Source organism: Ovis aries, chromosome 25, assembly GCF_016772045.2.
Source record: "Ovis aries strain OAR_USU_Benz2616 breed Rambouillet chromosome 25, ARS-UI_Ramb_v3.0, whole genome shotgun sequence".
Classification (NCBI taxonomy): domain Eukaryota; kingdom Metazoa; phylum Chordata; class Mammalia; order Artiodactyla; family Bovidae; genus Ovis; species Ovis aries.
Genome location: NC_056078.1, coordinates 15,081,318 through 15,104,796, shown reverse-complemented (window position 1 = coordinate 15,104,796; position 23,479 = coordinate 15,081,318). Strand labels below are relative to the sequence as shown.

At 37.9% G+C, this 23,479-nt stretch overlaps 1 protein-coding gene across 21 annotated transcripts in view; it reads left to right on the top strand.

Annotated features, from left to right (window-relative positions):
- Positions 1-23,479, top strand: part of ANK3 (ankyrin 3) — a 755,525-nt gene that overhangs the window by 670,282 nt on the left and 61,764 nt on the right. For all 21 annotated transcript variants that reach the window (XM_060406459.1, XM_060406456.1, XM_060406452.1 and 18 more), the window contains 5 exons: positions 504-658; positions 18,935-19,146; positions 20,744-20,951; positions 21,996-22,092; positions 22,715-22,943. In XM_060406459.1, coding sequence (XP_060262442.1) covers positions 504-658; positions 18,935-19,146; positions 20,744-20,951; positions 21,996-22,092; positions 22,715-22,943 — 901 coding nt within the window. The remainder of the gene's footprint in view (positions 1-503; positions 659-18,934; positions 19,147-20,743; positions 20,952-21,995; positions 22,093-22,714; positions 22,944-23,479) is intronic.

Genomic DNA, 23,479 nt, shown 5'->3' with positions numbered 1-23,479 from the left:
ATAAACGTTATGAAAACTGACCGTTGCAGGGAGTGGATTGTTACATTGATTGTTTTCTTACTAAGGGGAAAAAAAAGTCAGTAATCTCTCAAAATAATTTACAAAATTTCTTTTAAGCAATGACTGTGTCCTTTTAAATCATGAGTGTTTTGTATAATATACCTTGTGTTCTTAAAAACGGACCAACTTTCCTTCTTATGGTCTATTTTAATAATTTTCAATTCCTCGATTTCTGATGTGTGCTGAATATTTTCCCTCTTTTAAATCAAATGCCTAATATATGATAGGCCCCCAAGAATTGTTTGTGAATGAATGAATGATGGCATGTTTTCAGGCTTCTAATATATTATTTAATTAGCAAATGATTCTGCAGCTTTGAAATCATTCCCAACCTTAGTGGCACCTCTGATTTTCAAATGAATATTGTCAGTGAAACATTTTAAAAAGTATGAAACTATAAACACATTTCCTTTGATACCAAAATAATGTGGCTTTTTTTCCAGCCCTGTCATAGTGGAAATCCCTCACTTTGGGTCTATGAGAGGCAAGGAGAGAGAGCTCATTGTTCTTCGCAGTGAAAATGGTGAAACATGGAAGGAGCATCAGTTTGACAGTAAAAATGAAGATTTAACTGAATTACTTAATGGCATGGATGAAGGTAATTACAGTGACTACCTGCTTCTATAAATGTCTGTAGGCAGGAATCAAGTGAATGACTAGCACTAAAGGAAATAGTGCTTGAATTTCATACATCTGTATTTTAAAGTGGGAATCGGGTTCCTCAGCATTTGTTGTTTTCTACGTGTAAGGCATGAAGTTCAGTTTCATCTAAAACACTAGGCCTATCTGAATACTCATGTACAAATTTCTGATAATTCTCTCAGTCTGAAATCAACTATATCAATCTTTCCAAAGCTTAAGAAAGTTTTCTAAATCAAAAATGTGTAAGGAGGGGTAAAATAATAATGGAAGGTATGCAAAACATGGAGAGCATTTTTAAGAAAATACATTCACTTTTAAAAATCTGTTATTGGAGTGTCATTGATTTACAACATTGTGTGAGTTTCGGGTGCACAGCAAAGCGAATCAGTTATACATATACATGTGTTGACTCTTTAAAATGCTTTCCCCATATCGGTTATCACAGAGTATTGAGTAGAGTTCCCTGTGCTATACAGTAGGCTCTTGTTAGTTATCTAATATATATATATAGTAGTGTATATCTGTCCATCCTAGTCTCCCAGTTTCCCTCCCCGCTTTACTCCCTGGAAACCATAAGTTTGTTTTCTACATTTGTGGCTCTATTTCTGTTTTGCAGATAAATTCATTTGTACCATTTTAGACTATATGTGTAAGTGATATAATACGATATTTGTCTTTCTCTCTCTGACTTCACTCAGTAAGACAATCTCTAGATCCATTCATGTGACTGGAAATAGCATTATTTCATTCCTTTTATGGCTCAGTAATAGTCCATTCTATATATATACATATGTATGTATGACATGTTTACCCATTCCTCTGTCGATGGACATTTGGGTTGCTTCCATGTCTTGGCTATGATAAACAGTACTGCAGGGAACATTGGAGCCCATGTATCTTTTCAAATTATTGTTTTCTCCAGGAGTGGGATTGCTGAATCATATGGTACTATTTACTTTTTGTTTGGGAAATTATTATTTCTATCCTTTTTCTTTTATCTCATTCTTCTCCCAGATTATTCTTATAGATTTTTAATTTCTCCTGGATTCTAATCAGTTTTTTAAAGAATGAGGTTCAGGCTAATGATTGGAGTCTTTGGTGCTTCCAGTGTCTTTTTCCTTGATCTGGTGAGACAGGCCTATAGCAAGCATGTCACCTTCTCGTATACACCTTTGGGCTGTCTAACCCTTAGAATCTTAGTAGTTTTTCTTAGCAGACATTGTGAATAGACTCATTTTGAGAGTGGGTACTTGCTATGAAAGTTAAGTCGCTCAGTCATGTCTGACTCTTTGCGACCCTGTGGACTGTAGCCCACCAGGCTCCTCCATCCATGGGATTCTCGAGGCAAGAATACTGAAGTGGGTTGCCATTTCCTTCTCCAGAGGATCTTCCTGACCCAGGGATTGAACCCAGGTCTCCCGCATTAGAAGCGGACACTTTAACCTCTGAGCCACCACGGAAGCCAACTTGGTATAGTGTTTTCTTTTTAAAATGTTGAGAGAGAGAGAGGTAGAGCAAACTCACCATAAAGAAGGCTAACCTTTATACTAACTTGCTGGTCCCTACACATCCAGCAACTGCTTTATATAGCATTTTTACTGGAGATCCAATTCACATACTATAAAATTCACTACCTTCACATTTAATTCACTGGCTTTTGAAAAGCATCTAACATAGTCTCTCCTGGTTGTAAAGTGTGCATGAAGGAGCTACACAGACTCGAGGGTGTCTGAGGGACGACTATGGACAAGCTCTTGGAGTCCCCATGAGCCTCTGTTCCTTCTGCAAAATGGAGATTACCTTCCTCACTTCATAGGGCTGCTGTTAAGAAAAAATAGTCATTATGTGAATCACTTTTCAAATACAGCCCTTGTTACTTACTCAGCCCTTGATACATATCAGCTATTATTACTATTATATCCATTCCATAGAAAAATATTGTCATACCAAAGGTTTTGTATAAGACATGGTGAATCACGGCCAGCCAAGAATTTTAAAATGTCTTTACAGCAGGGTAAAGTGAATCTAATCATTGTTGAGAGTCTAGCATTCACGAGGCACTGATGACTGCATTTATATATTAAAATTTTAAGTGAAAGCATACTACCATAAGGTAGGTAGTTTTAATCCTACTGTATAGATGAGGGAACTAAAGTTCAAGTAAGTCAAGTAACTTACAAAAAGTTACTCCAACTAAGAAGCAGCACCAGGGTTGAAATCTGTTCTACCTGTTTGGAAAAACTTTTAACTATTCCATTTATTTTAGAAATGTGTGTCCCCTGGAGAGGAAAATAAACCAAAAAAGAAAAATTCCTACAAACTTCTAGATTTCAAGATCGAGAATAGTCACTTTAAATGTTATACATGTAATAAGTATATAGTAAATGTTTATATATAATACTGATATTTATATCCTATACCGTACACAACTTTAGATAATTTCTGATGGATGGGAACATGCAGTGGTGATTAAGATTTCTGATTTTTATTACCTTAATTTATTTTGCAGCATGAAGTATAGTCATTCTTTTATACAGAAACTTACAAGAAAACACAATCCAAGGTTTTAAAAAGAATAAATCCTAAAGGAAAGAACTGAGTTAGCATTTTGAAAAGAGTAAAAAAAAATATGGATGATTCAGGTAAAAGAAATGGAGAGAATAAGATAAATGGGTTTTCCAAAAAGGATAGTTTTTGTTTGTTTGTTTTAAGGAAAATCAAGTATAAAAATATTTTCATGTATCCAGTATTTCTTAAATGCTGTTGTTGATTACTAGTTTTTTAAAGGTAGCAGCCTCTACACAAGGATTTTATTTTGCTTTTAACCAAGAGCTACCTTGATGATGTAAGCTGCTGAGGGCAGGGTATGTGTCTTCATGATGATGAGCCACCAGTACTGGGCACAGTGCTGACTTAGCCTCCCACCCAATCCTGGAGAGTGGGCAGGAGGAACCATAGCATAATATGCAGCTCTAGAGGAAAGTTCACATCAGTCTATTTCCTCTACCCTAAACTTCACTAATGTTAATCTCCAGGGGGAAAAGTTAAAGGGGAACATTTACTTTGAGGACACTTTTGAGAGAGTAACGATATTTTAGGAAGAATGTTGAATATTCTAAGAGAATGCTGTCCAGTGGAATTTTCTATAATGATGGAAATATCCCATACCTGTGCAATTTAACCGTAATCACTAGTCACATGTAAATCTTGAGTACCTGAAATGTGACTGGAGCAAGTGAGGAAGGTAATGTTTAATTTTTTAAATTAACCACAAGTAGCCACCATTGTGGATTCTAAAGTATGTTCTTTATTTTTGAGCACATATTATATAGCATATCCTATCCAGCACAAGCAGATTTTTTTTTTTTTTTAAGTTTCTTGATGGAGTGGATTTCCAAGATTTCATGCTGACATGTCTTCATTTTGTTTTCAACAAGCTAATTTTCAAATAGAAAGTCTTCTTATCTTTGCTTAGACAATTGACTCCTAAAACACTACCATACTAAGGGCATCTGTGTGATGTTTTAAAGATACAATGATATAGCCCTCTGTCCTGGATTCTACATGCTATGTTGGAAATAGTGGATAGAGTTGCTTTGCTACATTTTTAAAGACCAGATGAACTCTGGTTCCATTTTAGACAATTAAAACGAAATGAAAGTACTTCCAAGTTTAAAAAGATCAAGCACTGGAGGCCACAACAGGAAAAATGAGGACCATTATTAAATTTAAAAGTAATGATAATGAAGGAACCAAGACACACATTTTATAACTGAAACTTAATTGATCAGATTTCATACCCAGCTCAAGAACCACTTACCACCACTCTTGTTCTATCCCCAGAGAAACTTCATTTTTACTGGCACCTCCCTCCCTGAAAATCAGGCAAAAATAAACATCAGCCTGTCTCTAAAAATCTAACCCTTCTTCTTCCTTCAAGGTCCAACCAGAGTTCTTGTGGGAAGAAAAGCCTGAGGTTTCATGTTATTTTCTACTCTCTCCACTCTGTCCCCTGAATAGCTGTTGATTAGCAAGATAAAAATAGTGCATAAGATAAGCCAGTGACCGTCCTTAAAGGAAAAAAGAGATAACTCATCCTACTATATCTTTGGGCTTCCCTGGTGGCTCAGAGGTTAAAGCGTCTGCCTCCAACGCGGGAGACCCGGGTTCGATCCCTGGGTCGGAAAGATCCCTTGGAAAAGGAAATGGCAATCCACTCCAGTATTCTTGCCTGGAGAATCCCATGGACAGAGAAGCCTAGTAAGTTACAGTCCATGGGGTCGCAAAGAGTCGGACATGACTAAGCAACTTCGCCTTCACCTTTGCTATAGCTTTATTTAACCTATTAATTTTCCCAGTTTGTAACCATTAAGCCTTATCTGTCATCTGTGGAAATTGATTCTTGATAATACTTGTCTTATTATAAATGTCTCATTTTAACTCTCATTTCCATAAATGAATTCTATGTTACTTTATAACTAACCTATATTCTACTTTTATAACTAGTCCTAGTGTACCCCCTTCTCTGAAAATCTTAAAACCCAAGTGTTTAGAAAGCATCTTATTTTGATTAGTGAGATATATATATATATATACATATGCTTTTTTTTTTTTTTTTACTAAGCAATACAATTATAAAGATCAGGCTATGGTTCTATAGTATTTTTAAAACTTGCAAAACCTTTTGGTGTGCACAATCAAATTGTAACTCCAGGGAAATCGGTCAGTCAGTTCAGTCACTCAGTCGTATCTGACTCTCTGCGACCCCATGGACTGTAGCTTACCGGGCTCCTCTGTCCATAAAGGGCAAGTCCAAAGAGGAGGGTAACTTGCACAATGTAGTTTGGTCATTAGGGTTATGAACTGCGGATATCACACAGACTGGAATTCTCGTCCTGGCTCCACCACTTACAAACCCTAAGTCTCTCTAACCTCGTAGAGAACTAATGGGGAATGGATGAGCTGAAATATGTAAATTTCATAACACAATGTCTGACATATGAAAACCACACCTAAAGTTAGCCATACACACACAGTTGCCATGTACATACAGTTGGGCAGGAGAGCAAGCAGGGGCAGAAATCTTGCCTCTTCAACTTGCCAAGTCATGTGCTCTGACACTGGCCTTGAGGTCAAAGGGTCACTTTTATTTTTTCAAAACTACTGTCTAGTTACCACGCCATATACTTGGAGGGCTATGTCTACTCCAAGTGGATGCCCTTTTCCAAATCACACAAGGACACCACCAGGGCTAGTAGAATCTCATCACCACCACCCATTCAGGGAAGAGTAGGTTGATAGATCAAGACTTCCAAAATTTGGACTCTAAATCTAGTCGTTTTCCTATAATACTCCCTCACCTCTGCATCTTCTCAAATGAAGGATGCCTTATTCAGTCGCTAAGTCATGTCCGACTCTTTGTGACCCCATGCACTGTAGCCTGCCAGGCTCCTCTGTTTCCTCTATCTCCCAGAGTTTGCCCAAATTCATGTCCACTGAGTCAGTGATGCTATCTAACCATCTCATCCTCTGCCGCCCCGCTTCTCATTCTGTCTTCAGTCTTTCCCAGCATCAGTGTCTTTTCTGGTAAGTCAGCTCTTCACATTGGGTGGCCAAAGTATTGGAGTACGTTTCAGTATCAGTCCTTCCAATGAATATTCAGGATTGATTCCTTTAGGATTGACTGGTTGGATCTCCTTGCAGTCCAACGGACTCTTAAGAGTCTTCTCCAGCACCACAATTTGAAAGCATCAATTCTTTGGAGCTCAGCCTTCTCACATCCATATATGACCACTGGGAAAATCATAGCTTTGACTCTATGGACCTTTGTCAGCAAAGTGACATCTCTGCTTCCTAATACACTGCTTACATTTGTCACAGCTTTCCTTCCAAGGAGCAGGTGTCTTTTAATTTCATGACTACAGTCACTATCTGCAGTGATTTTAAAACCCAAGGGAAAAAAAAAAAACTTGTCACTGCTTCCACTTTTTCCCCTTCTATTTGCCATGAAGTAATGGGACCAGATGCCATGATCTTAGTTTGGTTTTTTTTTTCAATGTTGAATTTCAAACCAGTTTTTTCACTCTCCTCTTTCACCATCAAGAGGCTCTTTAGTTCCTCTTCACTTTCTGCCATTAGAATGGTACCATCTGCATATCTGAGGTTGTCGATATTTCTCTCAGCAGTCTTGATTCCAGCTTGTGATTAATCCAGCCTGGCATTTCACATGATATACTCTGAATATAAGTTAAATAAGCAGGGTGACAATATACAGCCTAGTTGTACTCCTTTCCCAACTTAGAAACAGTCAGTTGTTCCATACCCAGTTCTAACTGTTGCTTCTTGATCTGCACACAGGTTTCCCAGGAGGCAGCTAAGGTGGTCTGGTATTCCCATTTCTTTAAGAATTTCCCAAAGTTTGTTGTGATCTACAAAGTCAAAGTTTAAGGCTTTAGCATAGTCAGTGAAGCAGGAGTAGATGTTTTTCTGGAATTCCCTTGCTTTCTCTATGATCTAACAACTGTTGGCAATTTGATCTCTGGTTCCTCTGCCTGTTCTAAACCCAGCTTTTATATCTGAAAGTTCTCAGTTCACATACTGCTGAAGCCTAGCTTGAAGAATTTTGAGCATAACCTTAATGTGAAATGAGTACCATTGTATGGTAGTTTGAGCATTCTTTGGCATTGCCCTTCTTTGGGATTGGAATGAAAACTGACCTTTTCCAGCCCAGTGGCTAGAGGATGCCTATAAAGGTGCTTGGTATGCAAGAAAAGGTGACAGAAATGTCATTTGCTATTTAAGTTTTCCATTATGAATCAGGGTACCCTCTTAATGCTTGTATGATTCCAAAAGACATGATGTGTGTTCAGGAAAGATGGTCACTGCAGAATAAGATGGAGACGAGTTATTTGTGGCACTAGCAAGCTCAGGGACAAAGGCGACCGTGATGATGCTAGTGAGGCGGGTGTGTTAGCAAAGTCCCACTGAAACAAGAGGCTAGAATGACACAGAGCACAGTTGGTCTGGGTGTGAAGAACCTGCTGTCGCCACTAAGGTGTCACGTAGCAGGAGCCACTTTTCTGTTTGGCAGCAGACATAAATCTTGTCCTCGCACTTGTTCACTGGTGTGTTTTCGGGAGAGAAAAAGTTACCACAAAACAAAAGTACTCATTCTGCGCCTGCAAAAGCACCATCTTTCAAGTGCAGCAGATTGAATCTGCCTTGAAAGTTTAATTAAAACCTTACTTGAGTCAAACTAACTAAGTTCAATTCACCATGTTTAAGATTGTGCTTCCGCTGAGAGGGGATATGGGGAGAGGGCTGGGCTAGGAGTTTGGGATGAGTGGATACAAGCTTCTATATATACGGAATAGGTAAACCACAGGGTCCTACTGTATAGTACAGGGGACTACACTCAACATCCTCTAAAAGACTATGATGGAAAAGAATGTGAAAAACACTGTATATATCTGTCTGAATCACTTTGATGTACAGCAGAGACTAACACATTATAAATCAACTGAAGTTCAGTAAAATAAATAGAATGCATGCCTCCAAAGTCAGACCCCAAAGGGATGTTGTATAGTTTGTGGTTATACCGGACCTGGGAGTAATATTTATTAGTAAAAGAATCCTTCCTCCTTAGAGGTCTTAAGAATTGAAGAGTTTGAGAAATGCTCAGTCCTGCACTGGCCAATACAGTAGCTACATGTGGCCAGAGAGCACTTGAAATAGGGCTAATACAAACTGAGATGTGCTGCAAATATAAATATAAAATATACCAGAGATATGAAGATTTAGTACATCTCATTTATAATTTCTGCATTAATTAAATGTTGAAATGGTAACATTTGGGATATACTGAAATAAAGAAAACATACAATTAAAAATAATTTCACCTATTCTTTTATTTTTTAGTGTAGCTATTAATTTTTTAAATTATATATATGGCATGCATTATATTTTTTTAGACAGCACTACCATGGACAGTAGTAGATTTTGCTTTATACATATTAGGTCTAAAATCTATTAGATTTTAAAATCAAAATCATTACTATCTGAGTATCAAGAGCATGCTTTGAAGATACATGAATTTTGCTGTTATTTTAAAATCCCAATCACTGTATTAGAACAAAATGTTGCTGAAGTTCTCCAAACAGTATTACAGCGCTAGGAAAATATTTCCTCACTTGTTAACACTGCTTAGCATTCAGATGAGAGCAAGTAAAATTTTATGGTAATCCATTTTCGATTAAATAATTACATATATTGTTTTACTATAAATTGAAGTAGGAAAGGAAAATTTATACTAATTATGTAGTTTAACAGAAAATAAAATGTCCGTAATTTATTGTCTAACTATATCAATCATATTTTAGAAACATGCTTTTCGCTTAAAAATTGCTACTTTGGTTCTTTTCAATTGAACTGATTTTTACTTTATCAACCATGAGACCAAACAGTGATCTTAAATTGTCAAGTTAGATCATCGAATCAGTTGAGCACTGAGAAGTGGAGTATGTAGCTTTATGTTGCACACAGCACCACCTGTTGGAGAAATCTAGTCCCGATTTTAAAAAATTCCGGAGGAAAAAGTAAAAACTGAACTTAACCAAGTCAGGACTGTGGTTGGAGTGTAAAGGAAAAAAAAAAAATAGATTGTGGTTGGAGTGTAAAAAAAAGAAAAAGCGTGCTAAAAAACTATTAATTGAACCATAACACAATACTAATTTGCTCTTAGTCCACAGCCATATAAAAGTTACTTTAAATCAATGGAATGATGCCCACCATGTACATAACTGGACCAGAGCAGTTCCATCACCCCTGCTAGTCAGGGAATGAAAACAGGACCAAAGCAGATGAGCAGTACCAATGCCAAGTTTTACACACGTCTGTGTAATGGACTTGCTAGCAATTCCATGTCTTAATGAACCATTGTTGGGTCCAAAAATGACATCAGACATCCTGTCACAGATGTCAGGCGGAGGGCCTCAGCGCCCTCCAGGAACACAGAAGGAGTGTGAGAGACAGGGCCATATCCTGCATCACCTTCAGTGTCGGTGTGAATGAGGCCGACTTGCGGACACCGCAGGTCTAGGCCCCTCGGAGCACAGTGCACTTCCATGTTTGTGCCACATGCTGCGTTACTGATCGGTGTTTAGCTTTAAGACATTATATCCGATCCTGATTTTGAAGATAGGATTATATTCATTGTTTCTTGTCTGGATATAGTACCAACGGTTAAAAGAAGGGTTGAGGAAAGTTATGTAAGGGGGCTAATTGCTTAAAAAGCTTTTTATTTACATAAATAGACAAGTGATCTAATGTGGAAGAATATTTTTCTAGAAAATAACATGGAGAAGCAGATGCAAAGAATATGAGGCTTCTGCAGTCATAGCAGAAAACCTTAGAATGATTGATTATTCCAGCATGGCCAAACATGCCCTCCCTCACTTCTCTTCCTCCAGGAAGCATTCCCTAAAGCCCAGTCCAAGTTAGATCCACTGGTAAATAGTCTACGGCACCTGGCCTGTCTTCTTCTGTAAGCAGCTTTGAACTTTGCTCTCTTCATGGTGGACTCTAAAGTTCATGTGCGCAGAGAATGGCTCTGACTGTGACAGTCATTATGCCCCATGTACGTAACAGCTCTTAGCAGTGTTGTCTCTTCATCATAATTTGTTGACTGAATGAAGAAATGAATGACTTTTATCCAGGCATGTGCTGCCACTCCTGGGGATACATTTCCTCAGTAATTTAGTGACCCATATCTAAGAGAGAGAGCAACTTCTAAACAAACAGATGCCACAAATGAGGACAGGAGGTCTGGGAGGCAGGAAAAGGGCATGTGATGATTAGAAATTAGTTTTCTAAAAATTAACTTCAAGATATAGGGTCATTAGAAATTACAGGGGTTGCTAAACCTGGAGGGGAAAACAAACAGATATGTCATTGTTTCCAGACATTCTGCCTCATTAGCCCTCAATTACTTGTGCAAATCTGAATAACAAAGGTCCCTACCTTGGTGTGAAATAATGCTGATCCAGACAGATGAATAGCAGATGCCAGAATTCAATGAGTTAAATTACTAAAATTATGGGACCTTTCTGTACGGTCTTTGTAACTTCCCATGAATCTAATTTTTCCAAAATAAAAATTGAAAAAGTTCCTACTATGTTTTCTTTGAGGAAGAAGGGTCAAGTTTATAATTTGAGAGTTTCTTCCTGTAACCTCACAGAGGGCTAGTTCCAAAAGTTGCATGTTCAGATGGAGCTGAACTTTAGTTCCAAGAAATGAATGTCTATAATTTTCTGAAATATTTCAGTGAGTATATTACAAGTGTGTTATTGCTCCCCATATTCTATGAAAAAAAAATATTAGTTGCTCAGTCATGTCTGACTCTGTGACTCCATGGACAGTCGCCTGCCTGGGGTCTTCTATCCATGGAATTCTGCAGGCAAGAATACTGGAGTGGGTAGTCATTCCCTTCTCCACGGGATCTTCCTAACCCAGGGACTGAACCTGGGTCTCCTGAATTGCAGGCAGATTCTTTACTGTCTGAGCCACCAAATTTTATAGCCAGAGTTAAATAGTATAAGTTTATCTTCTACTTCCCTCATTTCCCCCAATTTATCTGCTACTTAATTTTCTGTTATTGGGAAATTTTCCCTTAAAAACTGAATGAAATTAAAATGATAGCAGTTCTGATTTATACACTTGTAGAGATGCAAAACAGAAATAGTGTTACCTTTTTTTAAAAGAAATCCAAACTTTGATCTGCCACAGGCAGGCTCTATGGCTCTCCTCTATCTCCAAGGTTGTATGACCTTGGAAAGAATATGTAACCTAAGTTATGTCAACAGAACTGTGCTGGTGGTTTTTGTATCATTTATTTGTCATATCTATTGCAGAGGAAAATTTCTTATCCTGATCTTATAAACAAGTAATGTAGGGCTCAGAGTTCAGGAATCTGTCCAAAGTCCAAGCTCACTGGTTTGAGAACTGGATTTGAACCTAAGATACCTGTCTACAAAAACTTTCCACAGACCCATATGAGCTAGCCTGCCCTTTTGAATTCTGATATTCTAAGACTCCATTTTTTCCCACCACTCATTATTAAATACTCCATTCTTAGAAGAGCAAGCTAAGAGAACATTCACATGACCAGAACTGAAACCCCAGATACAGAAATCATCCTTTGTGAAACCTTTAGCTTGTATTTCTTCTGTAGACTATTCACTCTCAAACCTGCAGGTCACGAACAGCCTTTAGAAAACAGATTCCATCCAGGAAAGCGAGTCATGAACTCATTTAACCAAGTTATCAAGACGTTTATGACATGCATGTAAGAGTGAGGCCAAACTGATCAAGGTGATAGTTTAAATGCTTTAAGAAAAACTTATTTCCTGGGAATGTGATTTCAGTTCTGTTATTTATGATTCATTGTATTATGACATGAATAAGCATTCATATTTGCAAAGCATTTTATGATCCTTCTTGCTCTGTTGCAAAATCTCATTTACAGAAAATGCTGTCACACCTTTTACCAAGAAGGAAACTAAATGAGTTACAAGGTACTTAAGAAATTTGTCATTCATCAGCAAGGCAAGAATGCTGTAGAACATTAGCTTCCATTTCCTATTCCACCGTCAGCAGAGCTTTCTGCTTCTGGAGTGAGCCAATAAGAAGTCATGTCATCTTTTGGATCGGGGTGTTTGCATATCTATCCACTAAATGAAAGTCGCTCAGCTGTGTCTGATTCTTTGTGACCCCATGAACTATACAGTCCATGGAATTCTCCAGACCAGAATACTAGAGTGGGTAGCCTTTCCCTTCTCCAGGGAAGCTTCCCAACCCAGGTATCGAACCCAGGTTTCCCGCATTGCAGGCAGATTCTTTACCAGCTGAGCCACAGGGAAGCCCAAGAATACTAGAGTGGGTAGCCTATCCCTTCTCCAGGGGATCTTCCCAACCCAGGAATTGAGCCGGGGTCTCCTGCATTGCAGGCAGATTCTTTACCCACTGAGCTATCAGGGAAGCCCTGATATCCACTACTCATCCATTTATCATTATCTATTCACTACTCATTATCTATCCACTACTTATTTATCAACCATTAACCAGTGGTTCAGTGTTAAAGAATCTGCCTGGCAAGCAGGAGATGCAGGTTCGGTTCCTAGGTCAAGAAGAGGCCCTGGAGAATGAAATGGCAACCCACTGCCACTCCAGTATTCTTGCCTAGGAAACCCCGTGGACAGAGGAGCCTGGTGGGCTACAGGCCATGGGGTTGCAAAGAGTAGGGCACGACTTAGTAACTAAACAGCAGCAGCAGCAGCAGCAACCCATGTGCCAGCTAGCCTGCAAAGACACTGTGTTAAATAGTGGTTGGTTTTGTCCCTTCTCCCACCTGGGTCTTAGCTCTAAAGCAGACCAGCTAAGTTAATTTGGGCAAGTCACTTAACCTCTCTGAACTTCAGACACTTACTTCACCAAAATGCTATGTGGGCAAAACAGTAATTGACCTGCCACAAGGTAGATATGCAGTAAGTGTAAATTTTAACCTTCCTCCTGGCCAAACCTATTTCAGAACTCACCTCTCTTTTCCCTTTGATGTCAGTGTATGTAAGAGAGAGGGGAAAAAAAAAAAAAACAACTTGTAACAGATTAAAAGAGAGGGATTCCAGGGTCCTTTCATTGTGCAGGCATTAGAATCATCCTGAAAAGTAAGAAGCTCTTAATACTTTGTATGCCCTTGTCTCCTTTAATTCTGTAGCTATGGAGTGGTTTAGTGCATCCTTTTAAAAATCATTTAAAATTAATAGATATTTATTGTTCCCCCATAAGTACCTCTTCTCATATTGAAATGTCCTTGTTTTTCATGGGATCCTGTTGTCATGTATTTAATAATCTGGGGTCTGGATACTTAAAGACAGATACAGGGTAAGAGTCTACTAAGACTTTGCTTCTCAACTGTGTCAAGTCATGAAGTCACCTGAGTTGAGTAGGGAGGTTTCAGGGTCCATCCCTGGGCTCCCAACTCAGAATCTCCATTACAGAAGCCTAGGAGTCTCTGCTATGAACACATAACACGGTGTTACTTCTGATGTGGCCAGTTTGGGGGCACACTGCTCTGGGAGCTAGATGACAGAGGAATTGCTAACAGCTTTAAAAGAGATTGAGTACAACACAGAGGGTCCCTGAGTCACTGGCAAATCCTAAAAAATGTCAGAAATTGAGCATGCAGCTTCTCCATTTACCACTCAGTTGCTGCATCTGCTGGGTACACCTCACCTATTTGGAGTTGCCTTAGTGCTTCACGCAAGGTAATGTGGCCTAAGTGTGATACAGTGACCTCCATTACACAAGGTGGCATTTCCTCCTAAACCCACTGCATTTGTTTCCAGGGGCAAAACATCTGTTTCTACCTTGTTGTTGTTTTTCAGTCACTAAATCGTGTCCAACTCTTTGCAACCCGTGGACCGCAGCATGCCAGGCTTCCCTGTCCCTCGCTATCTCCCTGAGTTTGTCCAAGATCATGTCCATTGAATCGGTGATGCTATGCAACCATCGCATCCTCTGCTGCCCTCTCTCTTCTCCTTTTGCCTTCAGTCTTTCCCAGCATCAGGGTGTTTTCCAGTGAGTCGACTCTTCGCATCAGGTGGCCGAAGTGTTGGAGCTTCAGCTTCAACATCAGTGCTTCCGATGAGTATTCAGGGTTGATTTCCTGAATTGACTAGTTTGATCTCCGTGCTGTCCAAGCTCCTCTAACTCCTTACAAATGTACATGCAGACACCCACCACACTCACAAGCAGCTAAGAAGTACGCATTATCATAAGTTCCCGGAAAGATGCCTTGCTCCTTCCAGTGGGTCCAGACTGATTGGAGTAAGCTTAATACTCACAGGATACACACGTTACATTTCAGTTTAGGACATATGTCTTGTTTGAAGGGTGTAATTTCATGGCAGAGTCCATGTAAATTGCTTGCACTATGTGGAATCCTGAGCCATTTCTAAAGGAGGACATAATCATAGCTTTGAGACATAAGGAAATAAAGAATCTACTTAGCTGATGGTGATGAGTTGCACAGCAATTGAAACAAACTATAAGAACTTTCTTAGTTGGAGCAGACATTATGAATTCTGGGAATTCAGACTTTTTAAAATAAGCCAAATCATGGGAAAGGAAATATATCTGCTCTGAATGGAAATTTTTATTCTCTGTCAAGTGCTGAATAGGTGAAAACTTGCCCGGAATATTTTCCTGAACAAACTCTTTGATTCCTTCCTCTTTTTTTCTATAGTAGGCTTTTAAATTATTATAATTATTTACTTTTGTTTTCTTTTTCTTCACTAGAGACTCAGTGTTTAGGTTTTGATAGAGCAGGCGGGAAGGAGATGGTTAAAAAAACAAATGTTGGACCAAGATTCCAGTTCCATCTTTGATCTGAGTTGACCCTATTTCTCTCCTAGTTAACAGTTAACTTGGTAGTGGTTAATCTGTAAAATGAGAATATGTCACTGATCCAATTACATAACCATCTGTTTTACCTTTCTACACATTTCTATGTAGAATATGCCATAATCTCAGTCCTGTGTCTAATAGAGGAAGCGGACGTGTTGACAGTGGAGCAATGGTAGGCATGCACTGTAGGTATCAGGGGAGATGAAAGGAAGTTTCTGTGAGTAGCAAACAACAAAACAAAACCAATCCCCTGCCCGAGGTGTAGGGATCTCACCTTTATTTTATAGCAATTGAAACCACCCCAGCATGTAAACCCAAAGGTAACACTCTCTTATTCCCCACCCTCTCCTCACTTCACCTCCAACTCCAGTCCCCAGTGCTAACAGCGTAGGTTTCTTCTGCAAATTTCTCTTATAAAAGTACACCAGCATAGATTATGCTTTTCCTCTAAAAAGGATCACACTATGCACATTGCTCAGCATTTTTTTTCTTTCCTCACTTTACATATATGTCAATCACTACCTGTCTGGCTCCCTCCTTCCCTCACAGCTCACCTCTAACATCACCTCCTCAGAGAGGTGTTTCCTGATCCTCCACCCATTAGACTGTAATCTGCCTGTGGCCATGACTAGTTTGCTCTCTGCTGTACCCCTGGTGACTAGACCAGTGCCAGCACACAGCGTGTTCTCAGTAAATCCTTGGTAAGTGGATGGATCTGAATCCTCCAGCCACTTGCTGTGGGAGTGAGAGTGTGGATGAACTGATGAATCAAACCAGTGCCCTTACTGATGGGCACACAGGCTCTTTCAAGCTTTAGTCATTCAAGCAATGCTGCTTTGCCTGTGCTTATAAGAGAATGTCTTCCCTGATGGCTCAGACGGTAAAGCGTCTGCCTACAACGCAGGAGACCTGGGTTCAATCCCTGGGTTGGGGAGATCTCCTGGAGAAGGAAATGGCAACCCACTCCAGTATTCTTGCCTGGAATATCCTGAAAAATCCCATGGATGGAGGAGCCTGGTAGGCTACAGTCCGTGAGGTTGCAAAGAGTCGGACACGACTGAGCGACTTCACTCTCATTTCCACTTTATAAGAGAATGTCAGAAAATGGGATTGCTGGGTCAAGGGATAGATGCATTTTGATTTTGAATAGAAGATGCCCAATTACACTATCAAAAGATTATTGCTATTCACACCCACCAGCAATGACTGAAAGCATCTGTTTCCCCCCAGTTTTCTCTTGATATTATTGGTTTTTAATCTTACCTGGAGGTGGGTGTAGCAAGAGGTTGAACTGTGTTTGAATTGGTATTTCCATGTAAATTACGAAGGTTGCATATTTTAATATGTTTATTGGCCGTTTTCTGTGAATCTTCTGTTTATAACATTTTGCCGGTTTGTGCTGCTTTCTCTGTCATCTTGTCAACAACTTGTAGCTGCCATTAGTATTGAGCGTATTAGTTCTTCATTTGTTATGTGTGGCTATCACTTTCCCAGCCTATCTTTTGTCATTCGTTTACCATTTTTGCCATAGAAAGCTTTACATTTGTATGTAGTCAAACTGCCTTTTACAAGGAGCGTAGCTCAGTGCTCTGTTGTGACCTAGATGACTGGGATGGGAAGAAGGTCCACGAGGGAGGAGGTATATGTCTAATATAGCTGATTCACTTTGCTGTGCAGCAAAAACTAACATGAAGTTAAAAACTACCTAAAGAAAAAACTAACATCCCAATTAGAAGAATTTTTTTTTAGGAAATAAATGTTATTTAAATTTTATAAAACTGCCTTTTAGGCCTCTGAGTGTCCATTTTTAAACTTTATTTTTAATTGGAGGATAATTGCTTTACAATATTTTATTGGTTTCTGTCATATATCAATGAATATGATTCAGAAAATGAATCAGCCATAGGTATGAGTGTCCAGTTTTGAATATGAAAGTTTCTCCTATCCAAGGCTAAAAGATACTCTTGATTTTTTTTTTTTGGTGATATTTTAATTTTTAAGTAATTAAGTCTCTTGTCCAAAGGGAATTTTTATTAATATATGGTAAGATATAGTGATTGAGCTTTAGCTTTGTTCTTCCAAATAGATTTGCAGTTATATCAATATCATCTTTTAAATAAACCATCTTTTCCTGGCTGAATTAAAGTTTAAATGTATGACTTTGATTTAAATATAAATACATAATAGATATACAAAAGTAGATATATATAGACTTACATATATACTATATATGTATATATGTGTGTATGTGTACACACATATGAAGGCAAATCTATTTCTTGATTCTGTTTTGTCTCCCTGACCTACTTGTCTATTCTTATATATTTCTTATACATATTTAATAATGTTTCTTTATATAACTGTTTCATTGTGATATTTATAAGTTTGCAAATTTTATAAATTTCCCCTTCCAAATCTTTTCTAAAATACTTTTCTACTCTTTTTAGTCACAAATATTATTTTGTTTGTTGTTTAAAATAATTTATTTTCATTAAACCTATCAGAATTCTGCATAAAGTTGGGCTTTTGAAAGAAATCCATTTGGCTTCACTGTAGGAAGTGGACTGGAGTAAGGGGAGGCGAAGACAGGGAGCTGGTTAAGGGGTGGTATCAGTAATGTGGGTTTCCCAGGTAGCACCAAGTGATAAAGAATCCACCTGCCAGTGCAGGAGATGCAAGAGATGTGAGTTCAATCCCTGGACTGGGAAAATCTAAGTAGAAAATGGCAACCCACTCCAGTATTCTTGCCTGGAAAATTCCATGAACAGAGGAACCTGGTGGGCTACAGTCCATGTGATCACAAAGAGTCAGAGAGCTGGTTGAAACAGGGTCTGAACCAAAGGGATGACAGGAGAGTACACCATTTCCAAAAGAAAACCAACTGGACTTTGATCTTTGGATGAAGTACAAAGGAAAGTCAGCCAAAGCTAGCAGACGGGAGGACTGGGCAAGGTGTAAAACAAACCGTCTTCCAGAGTTAGGACTGCAGGGCAAGAAGTAGGTTTGCAGGTGGACAGAAGGGAAGATGTGTCCACTTGTAGGTAAATTGAGCTTGATGGATGAAGGCCATTGATGAGTAGACAGATAGTGGTGATGATACAGATAATTTGGGTAATTTAAAAATATTTTAGGGATGTCCCTGGCATTCCAGTGATTAAGAATCCACCTTCCAGTGAAGGACGTGTGGGTTCAGCCCGTGGTCAGGCAGCTAAGATCCCACATGCTTGCAGCCAAAAGAACAAAACCTAAAACAGGAGGAATATTGTAACGAATTCAGTAAAGACTTAAAAATAGTCCATATCAAAACAAATATTTTAAAATAAAATTTTTAAGAGATTTTCAAATAAAGTTCCAGAGTCTTTCATACATAGTGAGGTAGTTACTTTCTTGTGAGGCCCAATTTATGACTCATTCTTTGGGCAGTTGAGGGCATTATTATAAATAATTACAGAATTAACATATCTCTTCTTGAAGAGCAGAAATTTGTCCATTTGTGGCAAAAGGCCAGTTTTTGAAAATGCTTATTCCTGTTTAGTAGAAATATTTTTCTACAAATACTGCATATGAATAGCTTTATAAAATATTTTTGCAAAGCTTAGTATTATTTTAAGGTCACTATAATTTTCACTATGTCATAAAGCTCTGTTTTGACTACTGAATCTAAATAATTTTACCTGTCAGAATTACACATCAGTTTGTCTCAAGGTATTGTGTAGATAGGTATTGTGTAGCCATTATTCTCACGGCTTTTTCATTCATTTTTTCTTTTCAGAACTTGACAGCCTGGAGGAGTTAGGGAAAAAGCGCATCTGCAGGATTATCACTAAGGATTTCCCCCAGTATTTTGCAGTGGTTTCACGGATTAAGCAGGAAAGCAATCAGATTGGTCCTGAAGGTGGAATTCTGAGCAGCACCACTGTGCCCCTTGTCCAAGCTTCTTTCCCAGAGGGTGCTTTAACCAAAAGAATTCGAGTAGGCCTCCAGGTAATGTTCACAAAAAGTTTTCTCCTTGGTATACAGAGAGAGCATGTGAGCATGTTCTGCTCTGAAAACTGCTATCATGACTCATCCTAATGATATATTGCTAACTGAAGCATTGGGCCATTGGGGGAATCATCAATCTATTTTAAATAAAAAGTACAAAGTTAGCTAAGAGGCTTATCAAAATAGGTACATATTTTAGGGTTTTTCTGTTTAGATGTATCACTTGAAACATCTTTTTTTGTTTGTATGATAGAAAAAAAGATGAAAGATCTTTTTTTTTAATCATAGATTACTGGTCTCAGTAATATGGAACAACAAAGCACCAAAGAGCACATATACCATTAAAGAAACAAACCATATTTCATTTGGTTTATGATATGCACATCACAAAAATCAGCAATAGTGAAACTTGCAAGCTTTCAAATTTTAGTTCCAGCAAATCATAAAAGCTGGTTTTTATCCAACCAGTTGGAACCTGTTTTGATTTGGAAAGCTGGCTGAAACTCTTGGCAAGAATGGTCTTTCTTGAGTTTCTTCATTTCTGTTAGAACCTAGCCAGAACTTTTTTTTTTTTCCTACTGAATAAGGAAAATAACCTGAAATAACTTTGTTTTGTTACTTAATACAGTAATTGATAATTTGACTGAGAGTTCAGTAAGCATTTGAACCTAAAGAGACTACCTTATATTTCAGTAATATGAAGTTCCCTTCAACTGTCCCCTCATATTGAATATTTTACCAAATAGCAAAGAAACAATAAAAAAAAGAAGAATTAGGCGTATTAGACTAGAATTGAGATCCATTGCAATCTCGTATGCCTTTTTGTTACTTAACTCTGGAAACGTCCATTTTTACATGAGTATAAGTTGCCTTTGTAGTATTTTACTAGATACCCTGCATAGATATAAAATATACTCGACTCAATGTCTGTTATCCTTCGGATTAGACTGAGAGGTTTCTCTGCCCTGAGATCCGATTCCCCTCTCTCTCTCATGCAAGCCCAGGCCTGTGTTCTGTTGGGGACATACTCGAGCTGTTATTAGTTCCTGCTACAGCGTTGTATTTGATTCATTCTTTCCTGAAACAGAAAGGAGGAATAAGAGAGACTTTTTTTTTGCCCCATAAAATTTTAATAAGTTTTCTTTAAAATAACAAAAGTTCTGGGGGGTTATAGTCTCTTCCATTTCCAAATACCAATAAACATATTAAAATATGCTAAACTTCACTCAGTAAAACATCTAACATTAAAAAAAGACGGACAATACCAAGTGTCAGCAAATACACAGAACAGCTAGAACACTCACACCTGCTGGTGAGAATTAAAAGTGGTCCTGCAACCAGCGTTTTGGAAAACGGTGTGGCAGTTCCGTTATAATGGTGGTCATAGGTGTACCTCAAACAGAGTTTGGCTCTTAGAAATATAACTACCAGAAATCCCTACATATGGCCATCACCAGGCATACACAAGAATGTTAACAGCAGAAGTAAGACATTTTTTGGTTGTTGTTTTTGGTCTTTTCCTCCTCAACTAAAAAGTCAACTTTCTGATAAGAGAAAAATGTCCAACTTCGTTTAAGGTCCTCTCTCTTATCTCTAGGCCCAGCCTGTTCCAGATGAAATTGTGAAAAAGATCCTTGGAAACAAAGCAACATTTAGCCCAATTGTCACTGTGGAACCAAGAAGAAGGAAATTCCATAAGCCTATCACAATGACCATTCCGGTGCCCCCAGCCTCGGGAGAAGGCGTCTCCAATGGGTACAAGGGAGATACCACACCCAATCTGCGCCTTCTCTGTAGCATTACAGGTTTGGTTAAGTTGTTGCTGTTCTTGCTGTTTTTGCCATAGCACTTGCAATGATTCTGTACAAAGACAGAAAACCTTTAAACATCCCTACCAACATTATAAATGGAGTAGGAAAAAAAAATACATTTTACTTGTTCATCACCTCATCTCTATTATCCCTGTAATTATTTCTTGAAGATGCTGATAGCATGACCGTTAAAATTCAGTGATACCATTTTTCCTGCTTTTAAGTTTAGTGTTAATAACAGAGCTTTTTAAAGGTGACTGAAGTATTACTGAATTTACTGGAGCATCTAGTAATCTCTGTGTGACTTAGGTTACTGACCTAGAAACACCCTGTAAGCTATAGGAAATCGGATGGGCTCTGGGGAAAACAGAGGCTCCCACAAAGGACCAAGAGTAGGGAAGAGCCCGGTGAATACATGATTCTTTTTACCTACTCTGTTCACAAGTGTGATCCAAGAGACTAACATGCAGGGTTTAGGTGATAGGCATCTTTTATGGTAAGCTCCCAGAATCCAGAGCTAACGCATCATCTGATTAACCTAACATGTTTAACTTAACGTCCAAGGTTAAGAAAGGTTTTCTCATTTGTTTTTTTCTAAAGAATAATTTTAATGACTGGTTCCCTTTTTAGCCTGGAAAATTAAATGATTCAGGCAGTATAAAATGGACTTCCTCTTAACTTTCTGATAGTTCTTGCCATTGTTGTATTTTAAAAAATCATATTGTCTACCTGAAGCAACAAATCTTTGCACTTGTAGATTGTGGCTTAAAATGAAGTTGTATGCCCCAAGTTTAAGCCATTCATTAGTATCTAGACAAACAGAAAAGTAATTTTTTTTTCTAATCTAATATTATCTTATAAGGAGATCACTATAAGCTGGTAAAAGGAAAGTAGAGAAGAAAACCACCTTTAGTGTATGTCATTAATTGAAAGTGTTTGAGTTTTACAAGTTACTTACAGAAAAAACAGGATGATGATAAAAATTCTACAAGGAGCATATCTATAAAAAAGTCAATATATCTGCTGTTGTTCTCTCAGGGGGCACATCACCTGCTCAGTGGGAAGACATCACAGGAACTACTCCTTTGACATTTATAAAGGATTGTGTCTCTTTTACAACCAATGTTTCAGCCAGGTATGGAAATAAAGGCTGTCAAAAAGCACTAGGAATTGTTTTTTATTACCTTTTGGAAAGTAAAAAAATGTTGTGCTTAATACCAGTATGATTATTCTTTAAAATGTTGATGGTAAAGTTGGGCCTAACTCCAAAAATTTTAAATTCACTTGGATGTCATCTTATCCAGTCCTCACAGGAAGCTGTAAGATGGTAAACTTGCTTCTTCCTCCAGTAGAAATTCTTAGCAATTCATAAAAACTAATAAGATTTCCTTTCTTCCCCATTTTCTACCATAAAATTCTTGTTCCTTCCAAGATGAAGTAATAAATTCTTAAACAGCAGTAGAAAGGAAGGTTGATTATGGGTATGTGTAAGATGGGAAGGAGAGTTTTATGGAAAGGAAAATAAAGGAAAAAATTCCTTAGCATTTTTTTAGCAAAATCATAGCAAATAATAAATGTAGGGTTTCTTTGTTTGATAAACACAGTAAACATCTTTGCTATTTGTTTAAATGAACAAGTAATGTTTTGGTTTAGTTCCTTTATATACTCTACTTTTTATAAATGGGAAATTTTTTTAAGATTTGGCTTTGAAATCTCATTTTATACTTTTGTTACTGTTTTGTTTTTGTCTTCCTCAGATTTTGGCTTGCAGACTGCCATCAAGTTTTAGAAACTGTAGGGTTAGCCACACAGCTGTACAGAGAATTAATATGTGTTCCATATATGGCCAAGTTTGTTGTTTTTGCCAAAATGAATGATCCTGTAGAATCCTCTCTGCGATGTTTCTGCATGACAGATGATAAAGTGGATAAAACTTTAGAGCAGCAAGAGAATTTTGAGGAAGTTGCAAGAAGCAAAGACATTGAGGTACCTTGTTTTCAGCAAGTTCATTCTATTAACATTCTCCAGATACGGAGTTTTCCATTTTGAGGTCATAATATAGCACGTACTATAAATTTCAAGTTCGTTGTTAATTTTAGTATTCGTTTTAAAATTTTGATACAGATTCACTCTTAAATAATTTTAAGTATCTTTGAGACTACTTTAGTTGGTTAAAATGTACCACCAAGGACTCTTAAATAATTTTAAATATCTTTGACACTATTTTAGTTGGTTAAAAGGCACCACCAAAGACTCTTAAATAATTTTAAGTATCTTTGAGACTATTTTAGTTGGTTAAAATGCACCACCAAGGAATCTAGGTCATGATCACAAGTTTTCTATGGCTACCTGAGTTATTATCATAGTCACTGTCTATACACATCACCATGATTTTCCACTTTTCAAACCAGTAATCAGATAAGTATCCAAGAGTCCAAAACAACTTTCAGACTCTATGGATAAGTGATTGATGTCAGGCACATTCTCAAATATGTTTAAAATTGGGAGAATAAATCTATAAT